The sequence below is a fragment of the Hakea prostrata genome, chromosome 8 (genome assembly GCF_041222555.1).
Source record: "Hakea prostrata isolate BN-2017 chromosome 8, UWA_Hpros_2, whole genome shotgun sequence".
NCBI classification, from domain to species: domain Eukaryota; kingdom Viridiplantae; phylum Streptophyta; class Magnoliopsida; order Proteales; family Proteaceae; genus Hakea; species Hakea prostrata.
Window position 1 is genome coordinate 8,583,369 of NC_142607.1, and position 15,546 is coordinate 8,598,914.

The 15,546-nt window shown below is 40.2% G+C and overlaps 1 protein-coding gene across 1 annotated transcript in view; it reads right to left on the reverse strand.

The window, feature by feature from the left end:
• The window catches only part of LOC149006668 (DNAJ heat shock N-terminal domain-containing protein), a 61,694-nt gene extending 46,974 nt beyond the window's left edge, over positions 1 to 14,720 (reverse strand). The window contains exons 1-3 of the mRNA XM_089165006.1: positions 14,575 to 14,720; positions 14,383 to 14,452; positions 13,988 to 14,030 (exon numbers count right to left, since the gene is read on the reverse strand). Coding sequence (XP_089021132.1) covers positions 13,988 to 14,030; positions 14,383 to 14,452; positions 14,575 to 14,698 — 237 coding nt within the window. The 5' untranslated portion in view covers positions 14,699 to 14,720. The remainder of the gene's footprint in view (positions 1 to 13,987; positions 14,031 to 14,382; positions 14,453 to 14,574) is intronic.
• Positions 14,721 to 15,546: the final 826 nt, after the last annotated feature.

A 15,546-nucleotide genomic window follows, 5' to 3' on the forward strand; every position in this document is an offset into this window, starting at 1 on the left:
CAAGATCTAGAGGGCTACTACAGAAACATTAGACAGTTAGGGAATGATGCACAAGTTTATGAGCTACAAAAGAAGCTTCATGAGACTATACCCAAAAGGAACTGATTGTTGCCCAGTATTATGCTGAGTTGCAATCTCTTTGGTAGGAGTTGGATCATTATGAAGAGTATCACCCTACTAATCCGGATGATGTGGTTACTTATAGGAAGCATGTTGATAAGATTAGAGTATCTAACTTCTTGGCTAGTTTGAATGTGGAGTACGATCAGATCAAGGTACAAGTATTAAGTCATTCTCCCTTTCCTATACTAGAACAATCTTATGCCCTTGTTCACTATGAGGAAAGCCATCGATTAGCCATACTACATGCTCCTTTTGTGGAAAAATCAGCCCTACAGCCTACTAGCACCAAATATGATTCGACGGAGGAGATTATCAAGTGTGAGCACTATTCGAAGCTCCGTGGGAAACCCACTAATTTTAAGCAAAAAAGGCACAAAGAAGGGAAAAACCGAAGGCTAATCTTTATGAAACTGTGCCCACAACACCCTCTGCAAACATTGGTTTTTTACAAGAGGAATTAGTTACTCTGCGATGTATTATGTAGTCTTCTACTGCCGGTGCAACCTTTACCACAGCTTCCTCCACTATTGACACCAACTCCTACCTTGTTACATTAGGTAAAACTTTTACAGGCTTCCATATTTCTTCGGCTTCTGCTCGTTAGATCATTGATACAGGAGCCACAGATCATATGACAAGTTCATCCTCTTTTTTCTTTCATTATTATCCAACTTTCGGGAAAGACAAAGTTTGAATTTTTTTTTTTGGATGAATAAATAATAAATTAAAGAGAAAGGAACAAAATACAACGGTCTTTAGGAGGAAGACCGAAAAGAAAGGTTAAGACCCTAGTATACAACAATGAGCCTGTTCCTTGTGGTATCATCTATCAAGGGATGGGGAGAGGCAACAAGCCTAAAAGAAACATCAAAATAGATGGCATTCCAAATCATATCTTTCAAGTAGGATTTGGAAGTCCATCTCCGAAGGTTCTACTCCCACCAAGATGATGGACAGAGGCACAGAACACGAGCTTACCAACCTGATCACAAATAGTAGAGCTTGGGAAGTTCCTCAGAATCCAAGACCACTCACTAGCAAAGCCAAAAGATCACCTCGAACAGGATCAAATGAAGGATAGTGCTTTTTCCTAGATAGATCTAGAAAAATTGCAAGAAAATAAAAGATGGTCAAGGTCCTCCGAAGTATTTCAACAAAGGATGCAGTTGGGGCTAACAAGGATGTGGCGGCCAATAAGGAATGTTTGGGTGGGAAGGGCATGGTTGAGGGCCCTCCAAAGGGTAAGGGAGTGACAAGGAATGTATTTTTTAAACCAAACCAGGGGAGGCTAGGGGGTTTAGGGTTATAAGCATGGAGGAGGTTCCAAGTTGAAGAGGTGGAAAAAGTTTTGGTAGTGGAGGGAAGCCAAATGGTAGTGTGATTGTGGGAGCCCGAGATGGTGGGAAGGGAGTCCCAAACCTGTGTAAGAATGGGGAGGGGAGCAGGGAACCAGGAGCCATTGGAAATGAAGGCGGACAAAAGGGTAGTTTTGGAGATACAAGAATCATAGACTGCTCGGGGGGCCAAAAAGGGAAAAGAGAATGTCCAACAGATGCCACGGGTCAAGCCAAAAGGAAGTAGAGGAGCTAGAGGAAACAGAAGTAGAGATAGCAGAGAGCACAAGGACGGAGCAAGAGAATTTTCCTCCAGATCCAAGAAGGGTTGGAGGGCATGGGGACCATCCAGAGGGAGTCTGAACGGAGAAGGAAGGAGTAGATCCAGGAAACCCAAATGGAGTCATGCTTAGAGGCAATTTTCCAAATAAGCTTGAGAAGGCAAGCCAAGTTAACATCAGAGATCCGGCGAATGCCTAGGCCACCTTCAAAAGTTGGGCAACAGATGGTCGACCAACAGACAGGGTGGATAAAGCAAAAGGCTTCACGCCCTTTCCAGAGGCTTCACAAATATGTAGGCTTCCCTTGCTAGAAAAGGGACCATTCAACATTCTGTAAAGTGAACTTTTTTTTCCATCTTACTGTGTCTTCCAAGATCTGATAACGGAGAAGGAAATTAGACTTGGTAAACTAGACAATGGACTTTATCTGCTCGAACTTATTAAAGGATTTACTTCTTCTCTGGCTACATCTTCTCTTCAAGTCCATTCAGTAATGTCAAACCTTCATCAGTGGCATCTTAGGCTAAGTCACCCCCCTCTAAGAACTCTTATAAAAGTATTTCCTAATTCAAATTTTTTGTGAAGCCTACATATTTGCGAAAGCACTTGTTCTACTTATTTACCTTCTCTTCATAATAGAAAATCTATTCATTTTGTGTTAATTCATACTGATGTGTAGGGCCCCTGCCAACGTGTGCCTATTACTGATCATACATACTTTGTTGCTTTTATTGATTGTCACTCTCGTTCTACGTGGATTTATCTATTAAAACAAAAGAGGTTTCTCAATGCATTCATGATTTTCATAATATGATTAAAACTCAGTTAAATGCCACTATGAAGGTCCTTCACAGTGATAATGGCACAGAGTATATTGATGGCGAATTTCAGAGATATTTCTCTAACTCTAGCATAATACATCAGACCAGTTGTGTTGGTACAGCTGTCCAAAATGGGTTGGCCTACCTGTTTTATTATGATTACTATGAATATTCCTGACCAATACTGGAGTGATGCTATACTCATTACCTCTTACCTCATGAATAGGATGCCTAGTAGGATACTTGGTTTAAATGTCCTAATTATATTCTCCAAGGAAACTCTTTCTTTGTTATTCCTCTAAAGGCTTTTGGATGTGTGCATTATACCAGAATCACAACACACCAAAGTAAGCTGGCTCTCATAGCCTGTGTTGCATATTTCTGAAGTATTCTATTACTCAAAAGGGTTACAAATGTTATCATCCTCCTTCCAGGAAAACCATTGTGTCCATGGATGTAATTTTTAATGCGTCTTGCCCTTACTACACACTTCTCAAAGGGGAGAATCCTAGAGGAGAGGTGTTCTTTCCAACTTTGGACCTTCCAACAAAACACAAAGTCCCACACACCACCACAACACAACTTAAGAGTTCAAGAAGAGTTTCCTAACCAAGGGAGACTTTGGCCAGTATACCTGAGAACTCTAATTTTCCCCCCAGTTTTTTAAACATTGTGAAAAACCTGGTCAGGGAGAGACCACTCATGTGAGGCACACTATTAAGGTCTTTTAAAACAAGATTAACCAGAATAAGGAGATGCAGACTTATCAGAAGAAGAATTACAATTGACTAAAGCAAGTGGAGAAAGGTGACATGTTACCACTTCAGTCCCCTGATCTAGAATTAGATTCTACTATTCCCCCCCCCCCAAGGTATTTTCTTCGATCTTCCTATTGCCTGTTAGAAAAGGAGTTAGATCTTGTACTCAGCATCCCATAGCTAAATATGTTTCTTATGACTCTTTGTGTGACTCTTACTGTGCTTTTGTATCTTCTCGATCATATATTTATGTTCCTAAGAGTTGGCAGAAAGCCTATGCTAATAAGAGATGGAAGGTAGCTATGGTAAGAAAATGCAGGCAAGGAAGAAAAATGATACTTGGGAGCTGGTTACACTTCCTCCAAGAAAAAAAAAATCAGCAGGCTGTAAGTGGGTGTTTATGGTTAAAAAGGATATGGATGGATCAGTCAACAAGTTGAAGGTTAGATTAGTTGCAAAGGGGTTTACCCAGACCTATGGGATTGATTATCAGGAGACTTTTGCTCCTATTGTAAAACTTAACATTGTCAGAGTTCTATTATCTATAGCTATAAACAAAGACAAGAACTTACACTAATTAGATGTAAATAATGCTTTCTTATATGGGGAGTTAGAGGAGGAAGTCCATATAGAGATCCCACATGGTTTCTCTGCTGACAATACTGTTGAAAAAGTTTGTTGATTGAAGAGGTCAATTTATGGGGTTGAAATAGTCTTCTAGATGCTGGTTTGGACACCTCTAGAAGGCAGTGATCTCTATTGGGTACAAGCAAAGCAATGTTGATCATAAATTGTTTATCAAGAAGTCATGTACCAATATCACACTTCTAATTGTCTATGTGGACGATATTGTTATCACAAGGAATGATGGTGAGAAAATACAAGGAATGAAGGACTTTCTTGGCAAAAAGTTTGATTAAAGATCTAGGGAAGTTGCAGCACTTCCTAGGAATTGAGGTGGCTAGATCAAAGAAGGGTATATACTTATCCCAAAGGAAGTATGTTATAGATTTATTATCAAAAGTGGGAATGTTGGGGTGTAAAGCGATTGATACCCCTATTGAGGCTAAAGCTAAACTTAGAGAGGAGGAGGGAGAAATAGTGGACAAAGAAAGATATCAAAGGCTGGTAGACTTGTCCCATAAAAGGCTAGACATTGATTATGCCGTAAGGATAATAAGTCAGTTCATACATAATCCATATTCAGCTTATATAAAGGTTGTTACCAAAATATTACAATATTTGAAGGGAACTCCTGGAAAAGGAATACTTGTCACCCATTGATAATCTAAGGGGAGAAGCATACACTGATGCAGACTGGGCTAGGTCTCCTAACAAGAAGTCAATTTCAAGTTGTTGTACCTTTGTTGGGGGTAATTTAGTTACTTATAGGAGTAAGAAATAGAATGTGGTAGCTTTATCCAATACAAAAGCTGAATAGAGAGCTATGGTTCATAGAGTTTGTGAGCTACTATGGTTGAAAAGTCTACTAAAAGATATTTGAGTTCAAGTCCCAAACCCTATGATGTTGTATTGTAATAACAATGCTGCCATTAGTATTGTCAAATAATCCTATGCAATATGATCGAACTAAGCACATGGAAATTGATAGATTTTTTGTCAAAGAAAAGCTAAAACAAGGGCTGATCTGCATGCCTTTTGTGGGGTCTGGAGACCAAATAGCTGAGATTTTCACTAAGGGTTTGAAGGAAGGAGATTTCCTTCCTATTGTAGGCAAGTTGGGCATAACAAACATCTATGCCTCAACTTGAGGGGCAGTGTTGGTTGGTTCAGCTCTATTAAAAGTTTTGGTTCATGTATTTTTTTGTTTCTTGTCACCCAAGTAATTCTACCACAATTGATTTTCTCAGCAGAAAGCATGCTTAAACCTTATAAGTTGCAGAGAGGAGTAAGGAGGGAATCTTGGTTTTGGACCTATTTGAAGATTTTTAATTATCAACTTTGAACAACTTCCTCCAAAAAGATAAAAAAACATTTACTTACCTACAAAACTACGCACCATAGAAGCCATTCTTAACCAAAAAGTCCACAAGTTGTCTTGTAAGGATCGGAAGAATATTGCTGGAGAGAGCCGAAGCACCCAACATACTAGCAGTTCAAGTATGTCCCTCATTACGTAGAATTGCAAAAGAGGTGAACCTATCTGTCCAAAGAAAAGGTGGTGGACCTTTAAATAGAATTCTAAATGCAAAGTGAAAATCAAGGACGCCTTAGCTTGATTTAACCCACAAATCAGACAATTAGAAATAGGGACAGAGATTAGTAACTTAGGGTCTGAAATAAACCACCCACCAAAATTATGATCGGCCATGGTTAGAATGAAGATTTACAGTGACGAACAATTGCGGCTAGTTTCAATTGATTCCAATGGTTGGATTTAGAGTAATAGCCTTAATTGCTCAATATAAACTTAGTTCAGAAATAAGAATTTGAGCCGTAGCACAAACTGACCAGCAGATGGCTCCCAAACTTAGATTAGATAAAGTCTGAACTCCTAAACGAGAGGATGCTGGGATGCAAAGTTGAAGTGAATGTGATGGTTGGATTCTCAAATATGGGGTGGACTGAAAATAGAAAGTTTGGGTTGAATGGTAGAATGAAGTGATGGACAGGTGAACTGGTGGTGGATTTAATGAATCAGAACATCAAATGTCAGGCCTATAAACCCAGCAGAGTTTGAGAGATGGAGGAGGAAAAGGTGATGCAGGTCTGGCACCAACTTGGTCTATTTTCCTTTGAAATCAACTTAGGTTTGATAGATATGGGTGTTGGGGCCTTTGTTCAGTGGGTTTATATGATCATGGACCTACTCTATGGGCCCATAAGTTTAGAGTTCAGGGCCTTCAGGCTAAGTCCTAAAATAGGTTCTTATTTTAGTTTTTGTTTTTTTTTTTTTTGGATGAATAAATAATTTAATTAACTGAAAGACAAATAAGCACATACAAACAATAGCACATACAGTAGCTCATACAATGGGAGAGAGAGGGGGGGGAGAAGAGTCAAAGAAGGGAATGGAGAGTGGAAGAGAGATTCCAAGAACTAACAATCAGCCTATTTCTTGGAGTGTTAGTAACAGGGGGATGGGGGAGAGAGAAGAGTCTAGAAGAGACATCATGGAAGATGGCATTCCAAATCATATCTCGAGAACGAGATTTGGAAGTCCATCTTCGCATATTACTCTCCCACCAAAGATGATGGATCGTGGTGGCAAAGACAAGCTTACCCCTTGATCGCAAATAGTAGCACCGGCATAGCTTCTTAGGATCCAGTTCCAATCTTGGGCAAAACCAAAGGACCTCCGTGATCAGGGCCAAATGGAAGCAAGTGCAAGGGTCCAAACGGAGCAGGATAGAGGGCAACAGGAAAAAAGATGGTCAAGGTCTTCAGTATTATTCCAACAAAGGGTACAATTGGGATTGGCAGGGATGTGGCGGCTAATAAGGAAAGCTTGGGTTGGGAGGGCAAGGTTAAGGGCTCTCCAAAGGGTAAGGGAGTGGCAGGGGATATTGCCTTTGAACCAAACAAGGGGGGACCAGGGGACAGGGGGGAGGGAGTTCTCAGGAGGTTCCAAGCCGAGGAAATGGTAAAGGAAAGGGAAGGCGGGTGAAGCCAAGTAATGAGGTCAGTGGCATGGGGAGAGAGAGGGGGGAGGGCAGTCCAAACCTGTGTGAGACAAGGGTGAAGCAAGGGAGACCAGGAGCCGTTGGACATAAAGGAGGAGAGGGGGTGGTCTTAGGGATGCGTGAGTCATAGATAGTTCTAGGGCCTAAGAGAGTGAACAAGATACCCATCGAATGCCAAGGGTCAAGCCAAAAGGAGGTGGAGGTGCCTGTAGAGACCTGGACAGAGATGGCGGTAATGGCGCGGCCACGGAGAAGCATGAGCTTTCTCCGAACCCAAGAGGGGTTAGAGGGGAGGGGAGCAGTCCAAAAGGAGGCAGATTTCAGAAGATAGGAATAAACCCAGGAAACCCAAATGGAGTCATGCTTGGAGGTGAGTCCTCCAAATAAGCTTCATGAGGCAGGCTAGGTTCATGTCCTAAATATAGCGAAACCGCAGGCCCCCTTCAGATTTGGGACGGCAAATGGAAATCCAACTAATAGGGTGGAGAAAGCGGGAAGCTTCTTGGCCCTTCCAGAGGAAGGAACAAAAGATGGATTCCAAAGAGTGGATGGTGGATTTCGAAAGGGAAAAGATACCACACCAGTAAAGGTAGGAGGATTGGAGGACAGAATGGATAAGCACCACTCTACTAACGAAAGAGAGTAACTTACCCTTTCAAAGTTGGAGCTTCTTCTGAATATGATCGAGCATGGGGGAGCAATGGTGGCGAGTAAGTCTCCCAGGGATAAGAGGGAGGCCAAGACAGGTCACTGGGAATGAGCCAAGGCTAAACCCTGAAAGTTGAAGGAGGGTAGCTCTAGTAGCATCAGAGATACCTGAGAGAAAGATGGTGGATTCTCAAAATTGACCCTAAGACCAGAAAGGGATTCAAAGAAGGAGAGGGTGGAAAGGATGGAGGAGATAGAGGAATGGTCAGCTTTAGAAAAAATCATAAGGTCATCCGCAAAAGCAAGGTGGGTGAGCTTAAGGGATTTACACTTAGGGATGGGAGAAATGAGCAATTGGTCAATTTTGGATTGGAGGAGCCAGGAGAGGACTTCAAGAGCTAAGGTGAAGGGATAGGGGGAAAGGGGACAACCTTGGCGAACTCCAACTCGAGAAGGGAAGAAGCCGGCAGGGGAGCCATTAGTGATGACAGAGAAGTGAGGAGTGGAGATGCAAGACTCGACCCAGGTGAACAAAGGAGGGGGGAAACCCATAGCTGAGAGGACTTCACTAATGAAGTCCCACCGGATAGAGTCAAAGGCTTTATGGAGATCTACCTTCATAAGAGCAGCAGGAGAATGAGAAGATCGATCAAATCCCCGCACAATTTCCGCACAAAGGAGGATATTGTCAAAGATACTACAGCCAGAAATGAAGGCAGACTGGTTGGGGCTCACCAGGGAGGGGATGACCAATTTGAGGCGATTGGCCAGAACCTTAGAAATGAATTTATAAAGGAGGTTACAAAGAGATATGGGGCGAAAATCCGAGAGAGAGGAAGCCCCAAGCTTCTTGGGAGGCTTCTTGGGGATGAGGCAAAGAAAAGTATTGTTGATGAAGGAGAGTTGGGAAGGATTGAGGAAGAAGCTGCAAACAGCGAGAATGAGATCCCTGCTCAATGAAATCCCAGTGGCAAGGAAAAATCCTATACTGAAGCCGTCAGGGCCGGGGGCCCTATTGGCTTTATGGGAGCGGATGGCTAAGCGGATTTCCTCATGAGAGGGAATAGAGCAAAGGGAGGGGAAGAGAGAGGGATCGAGGAGTTTATTGAGAGAGGAGGGGTTAAGGGAAGGGCGGGAGGGAAGAGAAGAGGGAGAAAGGAGATTAGAAAAGAAGGAGACAACTTCGGCCTTGATACTAGGTGGGTCGTGGATCTAAACCCCACTATAGTAAGCAGGCAAGGAAGGGAGTTGAAGCTTTGGCGAGCTTTAAGAGATGGTTTAATTGGTTTAATTATGTAAATTTTACCCAATTGAAGTTATAAGGACTGAATAATCTTCTTCATGTTTAATTTTAGTTTTAGGAGTCTAAGCCAGCCAAGGTTATGTCAAGTTTTTTAGGGATAATGTAATTAATTAAAACCTGATAAGGAGTCCTTTTAGGTTAGTCATAAAGACCCTATTTTGAATTCGAGTTAGAATGTACATTGAGTATAACAAGGAAAGTCAGCACTAAGGCTCTAAATAGAAGGCATGTGCATGTAACAAAACTCAGAATTCATAATACGATGAATAAAGAGAGTGTTTACTACCTAAGATTTGAACCAAAGTACCTAAAACAATTGCCTTGTGGAATCTCCTCATCATCCATCTGATAACGACCAAAGTAACAAAATAGATATCCTATCTTTGTTCTTCTAAGTTTAAAGCCGTTTAATCCCTACTTATGTCTCATCTACCAAAACTACATCATCAACAAAAAGCATATACCAAGGAACCTCATCTTGAATGTCTTTGGTTAAATCATCCATTATATGTGCAAGTAAATATGGTCTTAAAGTTGATCATTGATGTAGCCCAACTATAATTGAAAATTCACTACCTTGTCCCCCCAATATTCTTACACTTGTCACTGAACCATCATACATATCTTTAATTATGTCCACATATTTACTTGCAACATTTCTTTTCTCCAGTACTTAGCAAATTAACACTCTAGAGACTCTATCTTAAGCTTTTTCTAGGTCTATAAAGACCATATGAGGATCTTCCTTACAATCTCTATACATTTCCATAAGCTACTAATGCAGTAAATAGCTTTCATTGTAGATCTTCTCAACATAAAACCAAAATGTTTCCCCACAATAGTGGTTTGTTGTCTTAAACAGGTTTCAATTACTCTCTCATAATTTCATAGTATGACTCATCAGTTTTATGCTTTTATAGTTATTACAGCTTTGAGTATCTCCTTTAGTTTTGTAAACTCAAGCCACAATACTTACCCTACATTCATCTGGCATTTTCCTTGTGCTCATAATTTTATTAACAACATGTTTAGCCAAGCTAGCCCATAGGTTCCTAAGCTCTTCCATATTTCTATTAGGATTTCATCAATACCTTGTGCCTTGCCTACTTTCATCTTGCTTATTACTTCTTTTACTTTGGAACTCGTAATTTCCTTATATATGTTCGAAAATTGGTGTCATGGCGAATGGTGTATCATCCCAGTTACAAATACCTGTAGTATGTTCATTTAGTACGCTACAAAAATAAACTTTCATATCTTCTTAATGTCCTCATCACATACTAGTATTTTATCATCTTCACTTTTAAGACATCTAAAGATGATTAAGATCTCTATTCTTCATGTCCCTTATTTTAGCAATTTTATAAATAGTTTTTTTCGCTTCCTCCGTGCCTAGCTTATTGTATAAATCTTTATACTTCTTCTCCCTTGCTTTTTTCCCCACAATTTTCTACCTTCATTTTTAGCCAGCTTATACCTTTATAGATCATCTACATCATTTGTCCTTTGCCATGTCTTAAAGCTAGCTTTCTTATTCTTGATGGCTTCTGTGAACCTCATCATCCCACCACCAAATCTCTCTATAAAAATGTTGTCTTCCTTTGATTCACCTATGACATCTTAAGCCACCTTCCTAAAACACATAATCATTTCATTCCATCTCGTATTAGTGTCCCTAATGTAAACACGATTTTGCCCCCAGCCAAAAACCTAAGTGGGGCCCACAAGATGCACCTAAGAAGCCTCCTTAGGCTGGTCGAACCCTCTAGGAGAGATGTTATGGGCATTTTCAGCCCTATTTAGTTGCTTGAATTTAATTCCAGTTTAAATCTAGAGTCCAGTTTGGTTAAGAAATCTTTATTTGAGTTAGTGATTGAGTTAGTAGTTGAGTCCTTAGTTCTTTTAAACTCTAGCAGATGTGACAATTAGAGTTTTAATTAAATAGAATTTAGCATGTGCTTATTAGACTTTTATTTCAGCATGTGTCTACCTTAGATGTTTTAATTCTTACTTCAATGGTTGAGATTATGTGGTGGGATCCTAATCTATAAAGGAATCCCACTTAGTGTTAAGTTCCCTTTAGTAAGTTAAGTTGCATTATGTGAATAAGAAAATTGAGTTTAGAGGACCATGTTTCCTATTTGAGGGGGCCACAGTGGATTTTTGAAAAAAAAGATTTCTTCTTCAATGATCAGCAACTCTGTGTAGCACTCTTAAGCAATTTCTAGCAGCCATTGATGGCAACAGCCACCTCAAACAAGTAACTACAGCAGCCCGACCTCCTACCCTCACCTCCCAATCTCATCGCAAGCCCTAGGAGACCCTTCCCCACCATTGTAGCCCTCCCCCTCCAATTACCCTGCAGTTACAGCAACCCCCTGCCCCTCCCCCACCTCCCCTAGACCCCCGCAAGCTATCCCCTTCCCCGCCCCTGTTCTGTGCACCACCATAGGCCCCTCCCCCTTGCTGCCACATCACAGCAGCAGCATTCCCCACCCCCTGTGACTCCCCTACCCCTTCTCCTAACCCCTGCAACCCTCTCCAGCCCTTTCCCATGCCTCCCACCAACCCTTGCATCAACCCCCACAGCCTCCCCTCTCTCCAGTCCTCTTTCCCTCCCCTCTCTAGAAGGAAAAAGAGGAGAGAGAGAGAAAAAAGAAAAAAGAAAGGGAAAAGGAAAGAAGAAAAGTTGCCCAAGATCTTCAATCTCTTATCCTATCCCCTTAGTTTAGTTTAAGAGTTCGATTTCTAAGTCCCTATCTTACCCCAAAAAAAAAATTCTAAGTCCCTAGTTTATTCATTGCCAATCATCTAAAAAACTTGGAAGAACTGGCCTTCATTCACTTAAGACTACTTCAAAAGGAGGTTGAATCACTCACCTGGTTCAAACGAGAGGTCTAGCTGTAATTGTGACACATCAGCTTGAATAGAATATTTTCTCAGTTGATGATCTCAACAGCAACAGCACTTCAAGAGTGGTAATAGCAGACTTAAAACAAGAGAAACAATAAAGTATAGATGGATTTAGCTCTCAACAACTAGGCTCCTTCAACCTGAGGATTTAGCAGTAGACAACAAGGTTTCCTTAACCCTTGGTGTTTAGCTCACAGTAGCACCCTAGCCCCATGTATCACTCATGCAGGACAAGAGAATAAACTTAAAGCATAGCTTCATTAATCAATAATTAATCGGTTAGGGCTGCTACAGCTTTACATAGAACTTTGCAACTTGCTCTCCCAAGTTCATAGAATATGGAAACTACTAATCCTAAAACTAGAAACTAACTTTTACTTTTAGTAACTCCTAGGCTTCATAATTTGGCCACATGCATAAATAAAAAAATATAAACAAAGTTTTAGAAACAAGGAATGACAAACAAAAAAAATTTCTTCAGTAATCAAAAACATCTTCTCACAATCTGCCCTTGAGCCAACAAGATCTACTAATGCAAAATAAGGACCATGACACTCTTCATGTCAATAGTGTTTAGCCTCCTTTTCATCCTTTAAGGAGACCTAGTGGTCTGGTTTGACTTGGTCCAGTTCGTCCAAGTGAGGCTGGTTTTGATTCTGCCCAGCTTCTACATCACTTCTTGAATTCATTTACCAATGAAGCGAGCTAACAAAGGAAATTGGACATCTAAAACGACTCTAATACAATGTGGAAGGAAATGATTTCTTTTATTAAAAAGGTTGCTAAAAGGTACTCAGGGAACCCAAAGGTACACAGCATGCCCCTAGGGAAATCTGGTGGTGGGATGAAGAGGTCCAAACAGCCATAAAGGCTACAAAAACTTATCTCAAGACATGGAAAAGGACTAAAGACAGCAAGGATCTACGTAGGTATATTTCAGCTGGAAATGATGCTGTGAAGACTGGGGAAAACAAGGGAGAGGAAATATGAGGATCTTCACAACAATCAGAACACAAGTGAAAGGTGAAAAAGCTATCTTTAAGATAGCTAAAGTAAGAACAGAGATTTCAGCCTTGTTAGATATATTAAATATGAAGATGTTAAGGTACGCATAAGGGATCAGGACATTAATGACAGATGAGAACTAGGAGTATCACTAATAATAGCCTCCTTGAAAGCTGCACCACTCACCAAGACACCAGATGCCGCAGTTGCATACACAAAATTAGGCTGTCTAAGTAACAGAAGCTTTAGGAAATAAGACAGTAGGCAAGGAACCAAACAGAGATGGAATCCCAGTAGTAGGGTTATGTGGTTTGAGCTGGCTAATCAAGCTGTTTAACAAGATATTGAGCATAGAAAAATGCCAGGTGAATGAAGGACGAGTAGCGTAGTCCTGATTCACAAAATTAAGTGGGTGCTTAAATCCATAATAACTATAAAGCCGTAAAATGTATGAGTCAATCATGAAGGTTTGGAAGAAGCTCAATGATTCAAGATAAGCTACACGAAAGTCAGCTTGAGATGGCATGTCCACGTTCAAAGAAGGCCTTGGGATGCTCTGGTACAAAAGAATGGTTCTCGTTGACAAAGCTAAAAGTGGTTAGAAGCTAACTTAAAGTGGCCTGAGGTAAAGTAGTAAGGAAAGATAGCATAATTTAGGCCTTGTCCCAATTGTAATTTCAAATAGAAGGTTTTTAAAGGCTAAGATCCACATAGCCAACATCACTTAGGTGAGCTATAAATGAGTTGTTGTCAATGTTGTGCTCTTCTCTTTTTCTTCTTTCTATTATTCTTATCGTTTTGAATTTCTAAGATCCATGTAGCTAACCCCATTTAGTTGGGATAATGCTCAATGTTTTTTGTTGAACATTTTGGCTGTAAGATCACTAGCCGAAATTCCATCTCCATTCTCTCTCCAAGGTATGGGAAGGACAATGAATGGATGAACAGTTTCTATGTAAACCTTTCTAGATATGCAAGGAGTAGTAGCATCTGACTATTCAAATTAATATGCATACACCATTTTCTTCAGGTAACACATACATTTTGCCTCATATATTCAGGAAGTTTTACAACCATGCCCCGTGATATTTGATCATATGATAGCTGTCATTAACATCCAGTCCTAAAAACAGGTGAAGGTGCAAGAAACTACAAACCTTGATGATATCATCTGTGACAGGGATCTCCACACCTGACTTCCTGTAATTTTATAGCAACAAAGATAACTAGTTTACTAATGAACCCATGATATAGTAACCTGTTAATATACAACTACAGAAACTAATTTACTAACCAACTTGAATAATAGTACCTAGTTAAATTGCAGGAAAAGGCCTACAGGCAGAGAATTAAGGTGGTCCTTTATGATTCAACCACGAAGATTTAATCAAACTTGATTAGGGCAAAACTGCAATTACTAAAAACACTTTTGGGCTAATAGTTCCAGGTCGTAATCGTATCACCACCTAAACGATAAGAAATCATCGGAAAACACCCCCAACCCAACACAATGTAAGCGCACAAAAAAAACACAGTTTTCAGAACAAATTACCATCTGGCGGATAGCTTCTCGTATGCCTCCTTTACTTCTTCAATGGAGCTATCCCTCTTTATCTCGAGAACTGCCAAAGATATGAATCAGAAGATTTGTTTACTTTTCCTTCCCAAGCAGAAGAAAGAAAAAGAAAAAAAAGGATCAACTCAGAAAACCCCAAAACATATGAATGCACAAGAGGTAACAAACCGTCGTAATGAGAAAGAGGAAATGAAGAAGGTAAAACGACGAGCTGAAAGTAGATGGCAATGGCAAGGAGAAGAAGAGGAACAGAGTAGGACTTGAGCTGCGAAACTATTGAAGGCGTCGCCATAGTTTCAAGAGAGGGTTTGATGGTCGCCTAGGCCTTCTGGCTTACTCGATCACTCTCACAGATATCATTCGCTCGATCAGAAATATGCTTCAAAAGCTTCAGCGCTGGAAATTGCGATTTTGTTTCCCACAATCGATCGCAAACAGGAGGTCGGAAAATTCGTATACAGAGCGACCGTTTCCTTTCGCCCGCAGGCTCCAGCCAAGCAGGGAATGTCAGATAACGAACCAGACCGTTTCCTTTCGCCCGAATCTTGCTCGATTCTAATTCCAAAATCCGGTTATTCGGTTTCTAATTAGAACGGTTCTGTTACCAATCTGGTCACAATGTCAAAACCAAACCAATCTAGTCTTTGCTATTCGGTAAAATTTTAATTTTGATTCTAAGTTGAGATCCTTGGATAAACATTAAAAAATAATTAAAAATAAAAAAATTAGTAGACCCCACTTTTATTCATGTATTCAAAACTCGTCTGAAAAGAGCATTGTTCTCCCCTGTGTAGAAAGTGATCGGAACTCCTTTTTCATTGTTCACAAGTTATTCCCAACCTACCTTGTTTTGTTTAGTATCTTCAAATTAATAGGAGGGAAAATAATTTTTTAATAAATAAATTATATTAAAGTTAAGATAATTTTCATATGGACTCTGAGGTTTTCTCTATGTTATTTTTAGTCCAAAAAAATTAAAACTTTGCATATGTCTCTCCTATGCTATAGAAAAAATCAATTTAAGGGTAAATTATCGTTTCTATGACCAATTTGCCTTTTTTTTTTTTTTTTAACAACTTTCATTTGGACCCGCTAAGGTTTGGTTTATGTCATTTTTAGTCCAAAAAAGCTAAGATTTTG